Source organism: Tiliqua scincoides, chromosome 10, assembly GCF_035046505.1.
Source record: "Tiliqua scincoides isolate rTilSci1 chromosome 10, rTilSci1.hap2, whole genome shotgun sequence".
In the NCBI taxonomy this organism is placed as follows: domain Eukaryota; kingdom Metazoa; phylum Chordata; class Lepidosauria; order Squamata; family Scincidae; genus Tiliqua; species Tiliqua scincoides.
Window position 1 is genome coordinate 28,002,908 of NC_089830.1, and position 14,993 is coordinate 28,017,900.

The 14,993-nt window shown below is 58.2% G+C and overlaps 1 protein-coding gene across 2 annotated transcripts in view; it reads left to right on the forward strand.

Annotated features, from left to right (window-relative positions):
• AKT2 (AKT serine/threonine kinase 2) overlaps positions 1-14,993 on the forward strand; it is a 19,298-nt gene continuing 4,305 nt past the window's right edge. The window contains exons 1-13 of one of the 2 annotated variants that reach the window (XM_066638273.1): positions 1-90; positions 6,159-6,296; positions 8,815-8,943; positions 9,459-9,570; positions 9,845-9,992; positions 10,324-10,455; positions 11,037-11,102; positions 12,038-12,106; positions 12,419-12,541; positions 13,169-13,297; positions 13,973-14,187; positions 14,550-14,637; positions 14,786-14,888. In XM_066638273.1, the coding sequence (XP_066494370.1) occupies positions 6,251-6,296; positions 8,815-8,943; positions 9,459-9,570; positions 9,845-9,992; positions 10,324-10,455; positions 11,037-11,102; positions 12,038-12,106; positions 12,419-12,541; positions 13,169-13,297; positions 13,973-14,187; positions 14,550-14,637; positions 14,786-14,888 (1,360 nt within the window). In that variant the 5' untranslated portion in view covers positions 1-90; positions 6,159-6,250. The remainder of the gene's footprint in view (positions 91-6,158; positions 6,297-8,814; positions 8,944-9,458; positions 9,571-9,844; positions 9,993-10,323; positions 10,456-11,036; positions 11,103-12,037; positions 12,107-12,418; positions 12,542-13,168; positions 13,298-13,972; positions 14,188-14,549; positions 14,638-14,785; positions 14,889-14,993) is intronic. The other variant, XM_066638274.1, reaches the window with a different exon arrangement.

The following is a 14,993-nucleotide window of genomic DNA, read 5'->3' on the forward strand; positions in this document are numbered from 1 at the left end:
CCGGGAGCGCGGGCGCGTCGTGCCTGACACGGCCGCGGGAGGAGGCGGAGGATGGCGGCGACGGCGGCCCGCGGGGGACCTCGCTAGCAGGTGAGGCGGTGGGCGCGCGCGCGCCGTGAGAGCCGGCCTGGCGCGGGGAGCCAGCTCGGCCGCCCGGGAGCCCTGGGCCCGCCCGGCCGGAGGCCCTGCTGCGGGCGGCCCACACGCCCGGCCGAGCCTGCCCGAGTGTGCCCGCGGACGGCAGCGGGGCTGCCTCCGAGCAGATCTGCAGAGGTCGGGCCCGGGCCGCCCGCCCCCGCCCGGGAGGAATCCCGTTCCCCAGCGTGGGGCTTGCTTCTGAGTAGACCTCCGTGGAGGGGCTCACAGGCTGCCGTCCCAGCCACGCTTTCCTGGGAGTAAGTCCCGTTGGCTAGCATGGGGCTTGCTTAAGAGTAGACCTGCCTAGGACTTGGGCTCTGTTATCCCAGCCGCACTTAACTGCGAGTAAGTCCCATTGACTAGCGTGGGGCTTACTTCTGAGTAGACGCGCACAGCGCTGGTCTGTGGGAGGGGGCGTGGGGGGGTCTCGAATTTATTTCAGAATTTATGTCATTTATGTCAGAATGCCAGATGCAAGGGAGGGCACCAGGATGAGGTCTCTTGTTACCTGGTGTGCCCCCTGGGCATTTGGTGGGCCGCTGTGAGATACAGGAAGCTGGACTAGATGGGCCTATGGCCTGATCCAGTGGGGCTGTTCTTATGTTCTTATGCTGTGGGCGCCGCGTTCTGTGTGCAGCTGAAGCCCCCAAGGGTGGGCGGCCGCATGCTGGGGGGGGCTTCTCCCCTCCCTTCTCCTCCTGGAACGTGGAGAGCGGGGCCTGGGCAGCTCCTGGGAAGCAGACAGGGGAGGGGGTGACAGCACTGCTCTCCCTGGAGACCCCTTGCAAAGCACAGCCTGGTCCAGCCCCAGGGAGAGCAGAGCCTCCACTGTCTGTGGGAAAGAAGTGCGGTGGGGGGGTTGCAGTCTCCCCCACACACACACACAACGGTATGTTCTGCTATGTTCTGCGGTCCTGGTGGCCACTTGGGGGGGAGGGTCGTGTGCCCAGGACGTGTGAGATTCCAGGGGTTCCAAGGAGGCCAGAGCATTGCCCCCTTCCCAGAAAGTCAGGGGGGTAGCGAAGATGCACACTCGATCCTTTGGGTGCCTCTCTGTTCTGGGCTGCTGGGCACTCCCGGTGTGCAGAGCATGCTTGCGCCTTACCTGCCTCCCCACCCCATACCTCACCCTGTTGGCACTTTTCAAAGGATTCCGGTGAGGGGCTGCGCCTCACATGCCTCTCCAGTGCCTGTTAATCTGCCTCTTCGAGGTCACACAGAGTTCTGGTGAGCAGAACCAGGCCTGCGTTGGACACGTTTGGTGCAGAAAGGTGCAAAAGCTTTGGAGGATTGGAGAGGTTCCCTTCTGGTAGGCCCAGGCTCCATGTTTACTGCCTGGAGGATTAATTGTGGGGTCAGAGCAGGGGTGGAGAGGTGGGCATCCGCCTGGAAACTCACACTCATTCCCTAAGCCCAGCCAGCTTGTGGCCTGCAACTCTTCCTGAACAGGCTTGCTCCAAGGCTCCTGACTGGTGTGTTGTTTTTCAAGCAAACTGTGGCACTGGGTGAAAGGGCAGCCTGTCTTCCTGACCCAGGTTCCATCTCAGTCTGGAGTTGCCAGCACTTGATTGCCATGGGGCACTTTGAGCCTGCTGGTGAGGCCCAGTTCCTTTGGCGAGGGAGGGGCAGGGATGTGTGTGCCTCCCCTTTCTGCCAGAGAACCAGACTTGGTCTCCTTGGGGTGGAGGTGACAGCATTAGTGCTGTGCTGCCTCTTAAAGGGGTTTGGAGAGGCCCATGGGTTTGGGGTGGCCCTTTTCCTTCAGAGCAGGCACTTGTCCAAGCACTTATGGGGCATTCTGGGTGGCTCTGCCCCCCTTCAGAACTTGGTGGCTGCTTTGGCCTCTGCTTTTCTCCTTGGCACCTCTCCTTGTGAGGAGGAGGTGAATTGCAGCCACAGTGACAGTGGAACAACTTCCAACTGTAAAAGACTCGCTCTTTGGGGCAAGGTTTCAGCCCCAAGCACAGAACTGGGTTGGTGGGCTTTGCAGCTAATCCTTGTTCCTGGGTAACTGAGAGGCTCAGCCTCTGGGGAGGCCACAGCCCGTAGCTCTGCTTGTTTCCAGCAGACCCTGGCTGGAGGGGGGGGGATCACCGTGTATTAGCTAGAGGTATCATTGTTAACTTGCCGCTTCCCCTTTTCTAGTCTGGAGTCCCAACTCCAGGTCTGCCCCAAGTCCGCCTGGAAAGTTTGCTGTGGGTGCCTCAGCAGGCACAAGGAACCAGGCCAGGGAAGTTTGTGAGCAGAGATAGACCTGGTTTTAATCGAAGTTAATTGTGGCCAGTCGTGGCAGGGGGAAGGATGTTGCTGTCCCCAAGCTTGTGTGGTGGCATTTGGGGGAGTGGGAGAACGTGGCATTTCCCAGTGATGTGGGAGGAACAATTCCAAGGACCTATAGCAGTGCTGGGTAGATTCTCCCCCCCCCCCACTTCAGAGCTCTTTCTCCTCTTTGCCTGAACATAAATGTCCTTTCTCTGTTTTCCTCTTCTCAGCCACAAGCCCCATTCCACAGGGTCACATCCTGGAGTGCGTAAACAGCCCCAGTGCCTGCAATATCTGAGTCACACATGCTGCACCAGTCAACACATCTCCCTTCCTCCCCTGGCCCACGTGGGGTGCACAGCCAGGGCCACCAGGAGGAGAATCTCTTGAGTCACCAGCTGCAGCTTGGCAGCCTGTGGGGTAGGGCATGGGTGTGCAGATTGGGGGTGGGGCTTGTGAGGAGCTGATGCCCCCCACCTGGAAGAGGCTGTGGAGCTTCCCTGAGGAGCATCATCTGAATGTGCTTGTGGTTCCCCTCTGTGTTTGTCTTTGGTAGCAGCAGCGTGGCCTGCCCCTCTGGCATGCAGAATTGCTGTGAGGACCCCTTCCATCTGTCCTGCTCTTTCAACATAGGGCGCATTCTGGGTTCTGGGATCACCCTTGTGTTTTTGCCCTAAAGCAAGAGACTTGGGCTACTTTTTTGCATATCCATAAGGACCTCCAATCCTTCACCCTCATCCTGTGCTGCCCCACACCACCACCTCCTCACTCCCATTGAGAAAGGCAGTATAAAATGCTTAACAACAACTTCCTGAGGCCACTCCCCCAGCTTTACTCCAGTATTATTCTTTGAGTTTTTGCATGGATATTGCTCAGGTGTTTTTGCTTGTTTGGGAAGATGGCTGCTCCTTGGATTCACAGAAAAGGCTCTCTACTTACTGTGACCTGTTGATGTGACTTTAGGAGCTTGGTTGTATCAGATCTACCTAAAGATGCCAACCTGGCGGTGTGGGCAGGCCCCAGCTGTCCGGATTCTGGGGTTGAAAAAAGGGCCTTGGAGGTCATCTAGTCCAGTCTCCTGAGTAGCAGCCAATTGCTACTCAGATCTCCAACGTGGGGAGCCTACAGTTGCTTGAGGCAGACTGTTCTAGTGCCTGGTAGTCCTTACGCTTAGAGTGAGGCTAAATGTGTGGAAAGATGTTCCGTAGCCGTGTGGTTTCAACCCCTTGGTTCTAGTCCTGCCCTCAGGAACCACCGAAAGCAGGGCCCTCCTTCTTCCTTGTGGCAGGTGGTTCTCATTCTCCCTGTCTTCTCTTTGCCACGCTAAACATACCAAGTCTTTTTCAACTGTCCTCCTAGGGCTTGATGTCCAGACTCTCACCAAGGGCTGCCCTCTGAATTTGCTTCAGCTTCTTTAAGTCCTGCTTACTCACACAGCACAGCAGTGGTTTCGCTTTTCTGCAGCTGCATCGCATTGCTGGCACATGTTCATTTGATGGTCCATCAACAGCACAGTCCTATCTTCACCGCTGGTGCCAGTGCAGCTGCACTAGAAAGGCATATGCTACATCTGGAGGGAGGCAACCTGAGGGAAAATGGGAGGTAATTTTTACTTACCTCCATGTAAGCCTGGGGAAAAGAGAAAATACTTTTCAAAAAATCCCATCTCTCTGGGACCATTTTCCCTTTTAACCACTCTATCCATGCAACAGGGGCTTATTTGTTATTTGGGCCCATTAAAATCCACTCTCTCCAAATAGAGAGCAGGTGTCTGAACCCCCTCAGCTTCTCCTTCCCTCAAGGTGGTCAGAACTGCCAGGAGCCTTGACCGCTGCTTCCTTGGTGGAAGGGTTTCATCCAGGGTAGCAGACCTCTATGTTCCTTCCTCCACTGTCTGTAGTATTCAGCAAGGCAAGCCCAGAATGCCCTGGACCTTCCACTCTCAGCCAAGGGAGGCTTCCAGCAGATGTCAGGGTTGTTGAAGGCCCTCATTGCTGCTTGGCCCAGATCCTCCCTGTCCTCAGTGAAGGGGTCTTGGGCATGGGGACTAGGAGCAGCCACTTTGGGAAGAGCTGGGGCAAGGCTGTGGGACCAAGCAGGGGTGACCTGGCTCCTTTTGTCTCAGCATTCCCTGGGTAGAAAACCTTGGAGAGTTGCCCCTGGCAACCTGAAGGAGGGAAGGGTTTCCTTCTGCTGTTGGGGCTCTGATCTCACTTCAGTGAGGTGACCCGTGGACAGGCTGTTGGCCCATCGAGGGATTGTGGTGCCTTTTCACCCGGGCTGTGGGCATCGGGCCAGCTTTCCTCCTGCCCCAGTGGGTGGGCCTCTTGGACAGGAGTGATGCGTGTTGTGACTGGCAGCTTCTCAGTTTGCAGCATTGCCACATCTTGTGGTTGAGAGTTACACAGATCAGTTACATCCCGCATTATGTTTTCAGTCAAAAACAAGTTCCAAGACCTGCTTTTCATTTTTTTAAATGTGTGTGTTAACTTGTCCTGGAGTTCTGCTGCTGTCTCCAGTGACCAAATGGCTAATGGATACTGCTGCAGCATCCAAAGTTTCTTGACTGCATCTAGCATTGGCCACTTCTCTGCCTGAATGGCAGCTCCGGGGACACAGAACTGCCAGGCAGGATCAGGCCCAAGTTCCACCTATTCCAGCCCCTCTGGTGTTTCTTGGGAAGCTCATGGAACAAGAGGTAGTGGACTGCTCTTCGCGGGGTGCCATTCTTCATATTCTAATCTAACAGAACACTGGTGGGCTTGCAGGGTGGGTTGTTTGCTTCCCTTCTATCTGACAACCCCTGCCTATTAACAGGTAGCCTCTCAGGGAAGGATTCTGACATTATGTTCTCCCTAACTTACAAGTTCTCCGTGTGCAAGAAGGGATTTTCAGCCTCAGCAAAAGCCTGCACGTGAGAAGCCCATCTGAGCAGTGCTTTTACATGTCACAGATGGAGGGGGCAGGAAGCTCAACTACGCACCCACCCCACCCCCCCGTCTTGGGGCTTTACACCATCAGAATGCAAGTGGGAGGAAATCACTCCCTTGGACCCAAGGAGGGGAATTGCCTCCACTTTGACTCCTGGACCTTCTAGGACATTTGAGGGGCTACAGAAGGGGTGGTCTGTGCCAGAAACCAGCTACCCAGATTCTCTTGGCTCTTAGCATCAGGTGTGCCTGCCTGCCGCCTGTCCGTGAACTTTCCCCAGTGCTTCCCCCTTCCTCCTCTCTCGCTGCCAGTGCCTTTGGACTAGTCTTTGAGCCCCCCCTTAATCCCATCAGGTGCCCTGGATTAATCTTTCTCTAGCTGTTTGTTTTTGCTACAGAGTAGGTGCATTTCCCTCGCCAGGCTCTTTGATCTGAGCTGTGTGACTCCTTTGGAGTTATCGGCAGATAAGACTGGAAGGGAAACCGGCCACGGAGGTACAGGTGGTTCAGAGGCCCAGCAAGCCATCCTGCTTCTCAGTCTCGGATACGCAAGTGCTGCCCCTGGGCTCGGACGGGCTCCTTGTTGGTCATGGCTTGGCAGCCTGTGCCGGGTTCTGAGGCTTGCATTTGCGAGGCCCCTTGGAGTGTCTGCTTGTGGAGGGGAGCCCTGGGGCTGTCATGGGACCTTGAACCGACTGTGTGACTCTGAGGAGGGTTGTCCTTCCAGTGGTCTGCAGGAGCCTTCTCAGGCTAGGGTGGGCATGACTCATTTCTTGGGGACTCTGCCTCGCCAGTGATCAGCCATCGTCCTCCTCCCTTCTCCTGTAGGTCGCCAGACCATCCTGATCACGGTTGAAGGACTCAAGGCCCTTCTGTTGCTTTGCCGCAGGGAAGCAGCGTGACAACACCACCGCCTCACCATGACGGAGGTGTCGGTCGTGAAGGAGGGCTGGCTGCACAAGAGAGGTGAGTGGCACCCCCCACCCATGGGGTTGGATTGCTTCCTGAGGAAGGGGCTCGTATCTTGCCTCTCTGTGAGGCAGTCCTGGTTTTTTGCGAAGCCTCAGCTTGTGCAAAACGCAGTGGCCCTGAGCAGTGCATGTTTGTGGCTCCTCTCATTCGTGTCTGAGCTTGGCGGGGGGCCCTTTCCATGCCTGTGGTGCCACTGCCGCCAATATTATTTCTCAGCCAGCAAGGTTGGCGGCAGTTGCTCTGCAGACCAGCCTCGCCGTGCAGGGAGAAAAGGGCTCTGGGCAGCTGCCTTACGGCCTGGGCCTCCCTGGGAGTGGTTTGAGACCTCCTGGTCTGGGTGGGCTTCTAACAGAGATAGTTCTGCTGGGGCTTTCTGACCAGTGTCATGACTGCTACGCTCCCTCCTGACGAGTTGGGTCTCTGAGTGGGGGCAGCTTGCTGAGCAGCGCCCTCTTACGGACCGCCTGACGCTGGCCCGTGACAGCCCAGCAGCAGCTGCATTTCTGTGTGATGCAGTCCCCTTGAGCGAGAAGGCTCCCTGTGCCCCTGCTTGATCTGCAGCATGGCTGGCCCCCGGCAGTCTGCCAGGTCCAGCGTGTTGTCCTGGCTGCCATAGAATCCCGAGGTGGGTCAGGGTGTCTGTGGCAGCAGCTTGGTCCCCTCCACCCACAGTTCCCTGATGGTGCTTGGGGTCAGTTCCTTGCAGAAGAAGGACAATTGCATCCTATCCCACATCAGCAAAACTCCAGCTGGATTATGAGTGAGGATGTGCCCAGTAAGGCAAACCAGGAGGGAGAGGTTCTTCTTGCAGCCAGCTGAACTTTCTTCCTGTGCAGGGCTTGAGTTTGTGCTCGATGGCAATGCAGGCAGACCCTCGAGCAGCTGCACAAGCTGGCCTGAGAGGTGATTCCGCCCCCAGCAACAGGCAGATTGCTTGCTGAAGCCACAGCTCTGGGCTGGAGTGCCTGGGCTCGGCAGTCCTTCCTCAAAGTGACAGTCTCAGCTGTCCCCCGAGCTGCTGTTCCTCTCTGTGCCCCCCCCTTTGGGCTGAGGCTCCAGCAAATTCCCTGAAGACAAATATAGATGGCAGCTGCTGGGGGCAGGCCAGCCCGGAGGCTATTTCGGTCCCTGGCACTGGGTTTGGCTCCTGGGAGGACTGAGGAGGGGCCCCCTTGCTGGGCGTGTTCTGGGCATCCTCCAGGTGAAGGTGTCCTGGGAATGTCCGGAAGAGCTGGGTGGCTGGGAGGGCCTGAAGGAGGAGCCGAGCAGAAGCGTGGGCTGCACCTGGCGTGTAGCTTTCCACAAGTTATGGAGACTTGCGACCCCTGGGAAGGGGGCAGTCTTCCCCCTGCCCTCTGGAAAGTCCCAGTTCGTCCACTCCCGGAAACCCCTGGCATTTTTCCAGCCATCCAGCTGCAGCTGCTGAGCTTCTCAGGTGCGCATTTAGCCCCACGGTTGAGGCCTGCCCAGTTTCCAAGTTTCCCTGCAGCTCCAAGCGCAGTGCCTTTAGAGGAGCCTGAGGGGAAGCTGCAGCCTTTGTGGGTTCCCCTGCAGAGCCCTTTGGCCCAAGTGCCTGCTAGAGTGTGTAGGCCCTCCCATGGCACACTTGCAGTGTTGCTTCTGCTTTTATGTGTGTGTGTGTGGGGGGGGGGGAGAGACCAGGGCCTGGGGCCCCAGTTCCTCCAGTGGCAGATGTGGGTGGCAAGGTGGAACTGAACCTTTCTTGGGGGGGGGTAGACTTGCTGGGGTGGTAATGGTATGTTGACTGGTTCTAGAAGAGGCTGCGCCTGGAACAGACTCTTTTGTCCAGCCTCGGCTGCACCCATTTCCATCTCAGGCACGGCTAGCTGTGGCTGCATGCACCTGGGGTCACCTCAGACATAGTGTGGTGACACACTCTGCATGGGGCTGCCCATGAAGGGCTGCCCTGCAGAAGATTCATCTGGCACCAAAGTTGGGTGCCAAGGAGTGCCCAGTCACCTGCTCTTACACCATTGGTTTTGCTGGTCATGGCCTTTGAAACCCAGTCTGGCTTAGGACTCAAGTGTATCTCTTGGGACCACTCACTTCCCAGGAACCTGGCTGCCCTGCGTGATCTCTCAAGGAGGACTTCTTGACCAGTGGTGGGTCTCTCGAGCAGTCTTTCTTGGGTGCCGAAGACTTGCCTCACCTGACTGGGCAGGCCTCTGCTGTGCTTCTTCCACTCTATTTGTTCCTGTTGCCAACAGTGTTGTGCTCTGGGCGTAGTTAAGTTTTTAAATAAGCTGAATGGGTGTGGTTGAACGTGGGGTTTCCCATATTCTGCTTGGGGTCACTATTCGTGGAGAACCAAGCAAGAACCATTCATCAGCCACAACAGGAGGGAAGGAGATGTGGGGTAGCAGTGGCACACCAGGGACAGGCCTCAGGCAGAGCTCCTGCTCCATCAGTGAACACGGCGAGGGGGACCTGTGTTCAGGACAGCCTCATGGGGGGGTGCCCTGCCTGTCTGCCTGACTTGCTTGCTTTCCAGGGGAATACATCAAGACCTGGCGGCCCAGGTACTTCCTCCTGAAGAGTGATGGGTCTTTCATTGGGTACAAAGAGAAGCCAGAGATGTCAGACCACAGCCTGCCCCCCTTGAATGACTTCTCTGTGGCAGGTACAAGATGCTCAGAACCTGGGGGGTATCGGCCTCCTTACTGGAAGTCTAGGGGGTGGTGGCGTTGTCGAGAGGTGGCGTGATGCCCTCTTATTCTCCAGGCAACGTGGAAGGATGCCTCAGTGGGAGTGTAGGTGTGTGTGAACTGCCCCGTGCCCACAGTGTCTTCCTGGGGTGAATCCTTTCCACGCTCTTAAGGGGCAGTTCACAGAGGGTCCCATTTGGGAGCGGGGGGAGTGCACGTGTGCCCCCCAGGCTGACGGTGCCTGTGCCATGCTTTCCTTGCTGCTGGTGGTCTCCCTGCCAGCACATGACACTGGGCTCATTGCCAGTCCTAGGTGAGGATGCTTCTTGTGGGTGTCCTGCAGGGAGGGGGCAGCTGGGGGTTTCCCAGGGTCCAGTGTGAAAAGGGATCCTCAGCTGGGCTGAGGGCTGGTGGGGGTCTGGCTTCTTGCTGGAGGGCAAAACCTTTGCGTACTGAGCAGGGGCTTCCCACACACCTGCCCACCCTGCAGAATGCCAGCTGATGAAGGTCGAGCGCCCGCGGCCCAACACCTTCATCATCCGCTGCCTGCAGTGGACCACCGTCATCGAGAGGACCTTCCATGTGGACTCCCCTGACGAGCGGTGAGCAGGGCTTGCTCTGTGTAGGGTGGTCCAGAGCGCTAGCCTGTGGGGGGGGGGTCCTGGCAGAGGCGGATGCTGCCCGTGGTGCCCAGCAGGTTGCCCTGCTCCTGCCGTCAGTTCAGAAGCGCGTTCGCAGAGCCCAGTTGTAGGATTGGGCTGAGAGGGGGTAGCAAGTGCTACAGGCACTTGGTACTTTGCTTGGAAGAGGATGCCCTCCCCCTCCCCACAACCCCATGGTTGCACAGTGTCCATAACTGACCTGAGTTGTCCCCAGGGAGGAGTGGATCCGGGCCATCCAGATGGTCGCCAACAGCCTGAAGAACCAGGAGCCTGAGGAGGACCGGATGGACTATGGCTCTCCTAGCGACAGCACCGGGGCTGAGGAGATGGAGGTGGCCGTGACCCAGACCCGGACCAAAGCGGTAAGGGGGGTCATAGGATCCTGACAGACTAGAGGCTCCGGCTGGCCATCAGCTTCCTGAGCTGGTCAGGAGCCCCAGTGGGGAGCCTGGAAGCAGAGGCCCCAGCATTTGATTTTCAGAGGGAGGCTGTTGTGGAACATGGAGGGTCCATAAATCTGCTGGCAACCATCGTTAGACCTCTTCCTCCTACAGGCAGCCACCTGAGTGGGTGACTTGCTCTGTCTGATCGGGTCAGGCACTCTATAGGCTGAGCCCGGCACTCGCCTTGGGGCTGAGGGCAAGTGGTCTGCGCCGTGACCGATTAGATCTCTTGACTGCTTGTCTCCGACAGACCATGAATGACTTTGACTACCTGAAGCTGCTGGGGAAAGGCACCTTTGGAAAAGTGATTCTGGTGCGTGAGAAGGCCACGGGGCGCTACTACGCCATGAAGATCCTGCGCAAGGAAGTGATCATTGCCAAGGTGCAGGGCTGTGGCAAGTAGAGAGGGCCTCAGGCGTCTGAGGCAAGGCGCCCCCAGGCCACTTCTCCCTGGCTGGTCACGCAAGTGTGCCCTGGGGCTCTCTGAAGCTGGTTGCTGCCAGGGAAAGGGGGAAGGGGAGGGGTTGTGTGCAGGCAGGTAGTCTTCCTGACTGGGGAGGGTGTTTCTCTGTGTGCTCTATTGAGGAGGTGTAATGTTGGCACATGTGGAAAGTGCTGCGCACCTGGCTCCAGATGTGCATGAGGTCATGTCTCTCCCTAAGTGGCCCATCCAAGGATTGCTTGGGAGATTTTTTGCCCCCCTTGGCTGTACTGCCCTTCAGAGATGGGTGGGAATCTTCCCTCCCCCCCCCGTGTGATGCTGCCCAGCCTAACAGGCAGGTGAGGCCAGCGGGAGCAGTATCACCCGAGGACTTCTCCCGGGGTCACTGAGAGGACCACCCACTTGAGCAGGTGGCCTGAGCCTAGGTCATGAGCACGAGGTCTTGTATCCTGCTCTCCTGGAAGAAAGCGGGCGGATCAGAAAGCCTCCAGTACATGTGCCCCCCTCTTTCCCCCCTGCAGGATGAGGTGGCCCACACGGTCACGGAGAGCAGAGTCCTGCAGAACACCAGGCACCCCTTCCTCACGGTATGTCCGTCAGAGCCCTCCGCAGGGCCCCTCCTGCTGCAGGCCAGGCATACCTGCTGCTGCTGCTGGCCTGGCCACCAGATTGTGGGGTGTGTGTGTGAGGTGGTTGCCCTTCGTTGTGGTGCAGCAGCGCCTCCAGTGCCTGGGTTGCCAGCAAAGGGCACTCTGAGCAGCAGAATCAGCATTGGCCCTGAATCAGGGGTTGTGCTGCCTGAGCTGTGAGAAGGGGGTGGGTGCTTCCCTTCTGCCCCTGAAAGACTGAGTGGGGAGGGGGGGGAAGTAGTAACTTTCAGGCCGGCTGTGTTGCACTTGTCCTCTGGAAAATCCTGTCGACCTGTAATGAGGCCTGAAGGGGACACGGCTGTTACAGGGGATGCACAGAGCGGATGGTGGGATGTTCTTCTCCCTTTCACACAACACCAGAACCCAGGGACGTCTACTTAAAATTACGCGGCAGGAGAGTCAGAAAAGGCAAAAGGCAGTATTCTTTGCCCAGTGTGTAATTTATCTGTGGGACTCCTTGCTGCTGGATGTGGCGATGGCACTTAGCCTGCCTGCCTTTAAGGGGGATTGGGAAGATTTATGGAGGAAAAGTCCATCGCCAGCTACAAACCGTGATGGGTATGTGCAGCCTCCTGATTTCAGAGGTGGCCTATCTCTGAATGCCAGATGCAATAGGGTGGCACCAGGATGCACGAACCTTGTTGTCTTGTGTGCTCCCTGAGGCGTCTACTGGGCTACTGTGAGATACGGGAAGCTGGACTAGTTGGGCCTTGGGCCTGACACAGCAAGCCTCCTCTGACGTTCTTAACAACTGACCCCCAAGTCTTGGACTCTCTGGGCCACTCAGTGGGGCAGGCACTTCCTGCTCCTTGCAGGATGAGGCTACAGCAGCCCGTTTTTCAAAGGTGACCCTGTCAATCCCCCATTCCCAGGCACTGAAATATGCGTTCCAGACCAATGACCGCCTCTGCTTTGTCATGGAATATGCCAATGGAGGGGAGGTGAGTGTCAGTGGGGAGGGGCTGCAGCTTTGGGATAGCTGCGACTCTGCTTGTGCCCAGCTCCGCCCCCTTGTCCTGGGACACCCCCAAGCCTGCTTTTGGCGTTGCTCCTTCCTAGGTATATGGGAGAGGATTGCGTGTGGCTTAAGGAAGTCTTCCTCCTCCAGTGCATGCACCTTTCATCGGCTTAGCCCCCCCCCCCCACCTCGCCTGCACAGCCTTTGTGAGCGGCTGCAGTGGGCAATTTTCCTGCCTTCATTCCTGTTGCTCACGGAGCTCCCCCTCCCACCGTGTCTTCCTCCCCCCCTCCAGCTCTTCTTCCACCTGTCCAGAGAGCGTGTCTTCACTGAGGACCGTGCCCGGTTCTATGGGGCTGAAATTGTCTCTGCCTTGGAGTACCTCCACTCTCGGGACGTGGTTTACCGTGATATCAAGGTAATACTGTTCCATGCTGCCAGTCCCCCGGTCGTCATGTTCTGGCTAGCTGGCAGAATCCCCCTGCATAACTTTCTATGCTGGAGGGCCTGGCACTACTGCTGTGGAACCCATTGGTTGGCATACCGGAGGCCCAGCCTACATACCCAGGAGCACTGCCCGAGCAGGGGTGGGGGAGTCAGCCCTGCCAGGAAGTTCCAGCTGGGCTTGGAGGGGGCAGAAAAAGGCCCCCATTCTTGCCTCTTGCAGGCAGGAGCCCTTCTGCAGAGTCATTCCCTGTTGCAAGCAGGACAACAGCTTGCTTCTGGGGCTGCGCCCCACACGTGCGTGGCAAGGCTTTTTCTTCCCACATCTGTGTTGCAGCAGGTGGGTGAGCTCAGCCCAGTGCTGGCTTTCAGCACAGACGTACCAAGCAGGTGTCAGGTGCTGAGACAAGCCCCAAGACCCCCTGGAATGCGCAGGTTCCTCCCCCAGCTGCAGTGGCCCAGTCCCAAATGCGAATGCGCCTTCTCTGCCCTTTGGAACCATTGGGTGCCACCCCAAAACCAGGCGCTCTGCAGCGCATGAGTCTCACAGTCCGATTTGGGAGGGCTCCCTTGTGTCCTAATGCTGCACTGTGCCTTTTAGCTGGAGAATCTCATGCTGGACAAAGACGGACACATAAAGATCACTGACTTTGGGCTGTGCAAGGAGGGCATCACCGACGGCGCCACCATGAAGACCTTTTGCGGGACGCCTGAGTACCTGGCCCCAGAGGTAGTGCTGGGGGGAGGCTTGTTGGTGGTGGCTGATTGTCCAAAGGGGGGCTGCTCCCCAGTGGGCCAGCAAGGAGGGAGCATCGCAGTGCGAGCTTCACTGCCTCCAGGTTCAGCAGCAGTCCGCCTCTGAGTGCTGGTTGCGGGGATGAGATGACTGGGTAGCGAGAGGGGGCGGTGGGTGGACCACTGTGGGAAGCAGGGTGGCGCTGCTGGACTGGAGGGCTGGCAGGGCTCTTCTCAGAGAGGAGACCTGATCTCCTGGTGGGAACAGTCCTTGCCCTGTTGCTTGTGATGCCTGCAGCTCTGGCGTGGGGGTGTCAAGGTAAGTCGGAGGGCAGGCAGGTTGGACCAGGAAGCAGAAGGGCATGCCAGACTGGAAGTCCCATGAACCAGGGGGGTCTCTGCGGGGGTGGCAGGGGCCTCTTGCCTGCCTGGCCCTGGAGCTGCCAAACGACCCTTGTGCTGGGCGTAGCAACCCTCCAGGGAGGGGGGCTTTGTACCCTTGTGCAGTGTGCCGCTGCTGCACCCCTGTTGTCCAGCCTCGAGAGGAGCGAGACAACCGGTGGAGAGAGCATCCCTTGATGGACCAGAAGGCCGTGTCCCTGTCGTGAGGCCTTCGCCTTGGAAGCCAGTCTCCTGACCTGTCTTTTTCTCCCCCCCCCCCCGTCTGCAGGTGCTGGAGGACAACGACTACGGGCGGGCCGTGGACTGGTGGGGCCTGGGAGTGGTCATGTATGAGATGATGTGTGGCCGCCTGCCTTTCTACAACCAGGACCACGAGCGTCTCTTTGAGCTCATCCTCATGGAGGAGATCCGCTTCCCCCGCACGCTCAGCCCCGAAGCTAAGGCCCTGCTGGCTGGACTGCTGAAGAAGGACCCTAAGCAGAGGTTAGGGCCGTGGGGCACTGGCCTCTGGGGGGGCAAGCAGGCAGGGACGGGGTGTTACTGGCCAGGATCTGAAGGTCGGACTGAGAACATCAGCTGGGTGACCCGCAGGCAGATCGCCCAGGTGGGGCCCCGGTGGCAGCATGTGAGGGGCTGTGATCTGGGGAACCTCATGGGGCCGTAGTGTATTTTGTGTGCCATGTTCTGAGATTGCAGGGAGGGCTAGAATATGGCAGCAGGCTCAACGGAGGCAGGAGCTGTTGGTTGGTGTGGGCCCAGTAGAAATGGGCCCTTTCCCACTTGGTGAGGGGTGCAGCACCCCCCCCCCCACAAGAAGAAGTAACAAGTCCTTGCTGTGCATGCAGGCTAGGGGGCGGCCCCAATGACGCCAAGGAGGTGATGGAGCACCGGTTCTTCGCTGGCATCAACTGGCAGGACGTGGTTCAGAAGAAGGTAATGGGGGGGGAAGGGAGCGCCAGCCAGCCAGCCGGCCACTCCCCTGCCCAGCCCTCCAGGTTCTCACACTGCTCCCTGCAAGCGGGCACGGGGACTGGGGGTGGTCCAGCTCGGGCACAGAGTAAGTGGTCCTTTCTCTTCACAGCTTGTCCCGCCCTTCAAGCCCCAGGTGACGTCTGAAATTGACACTCGGTACTTTGACGACGAGTTCACCGCTCAGTCAATCACCATCACGCCCCCCGACCGCTGTGAGTAGGTTGTGGTGGCTGCACCTCCTCCTGGGCCCGCCCCCTCCAGTGTGACCCGCTTCTGCCTTCCCACTGAGCTGGGCTTGGAGCCTGATCCAGAGCGGT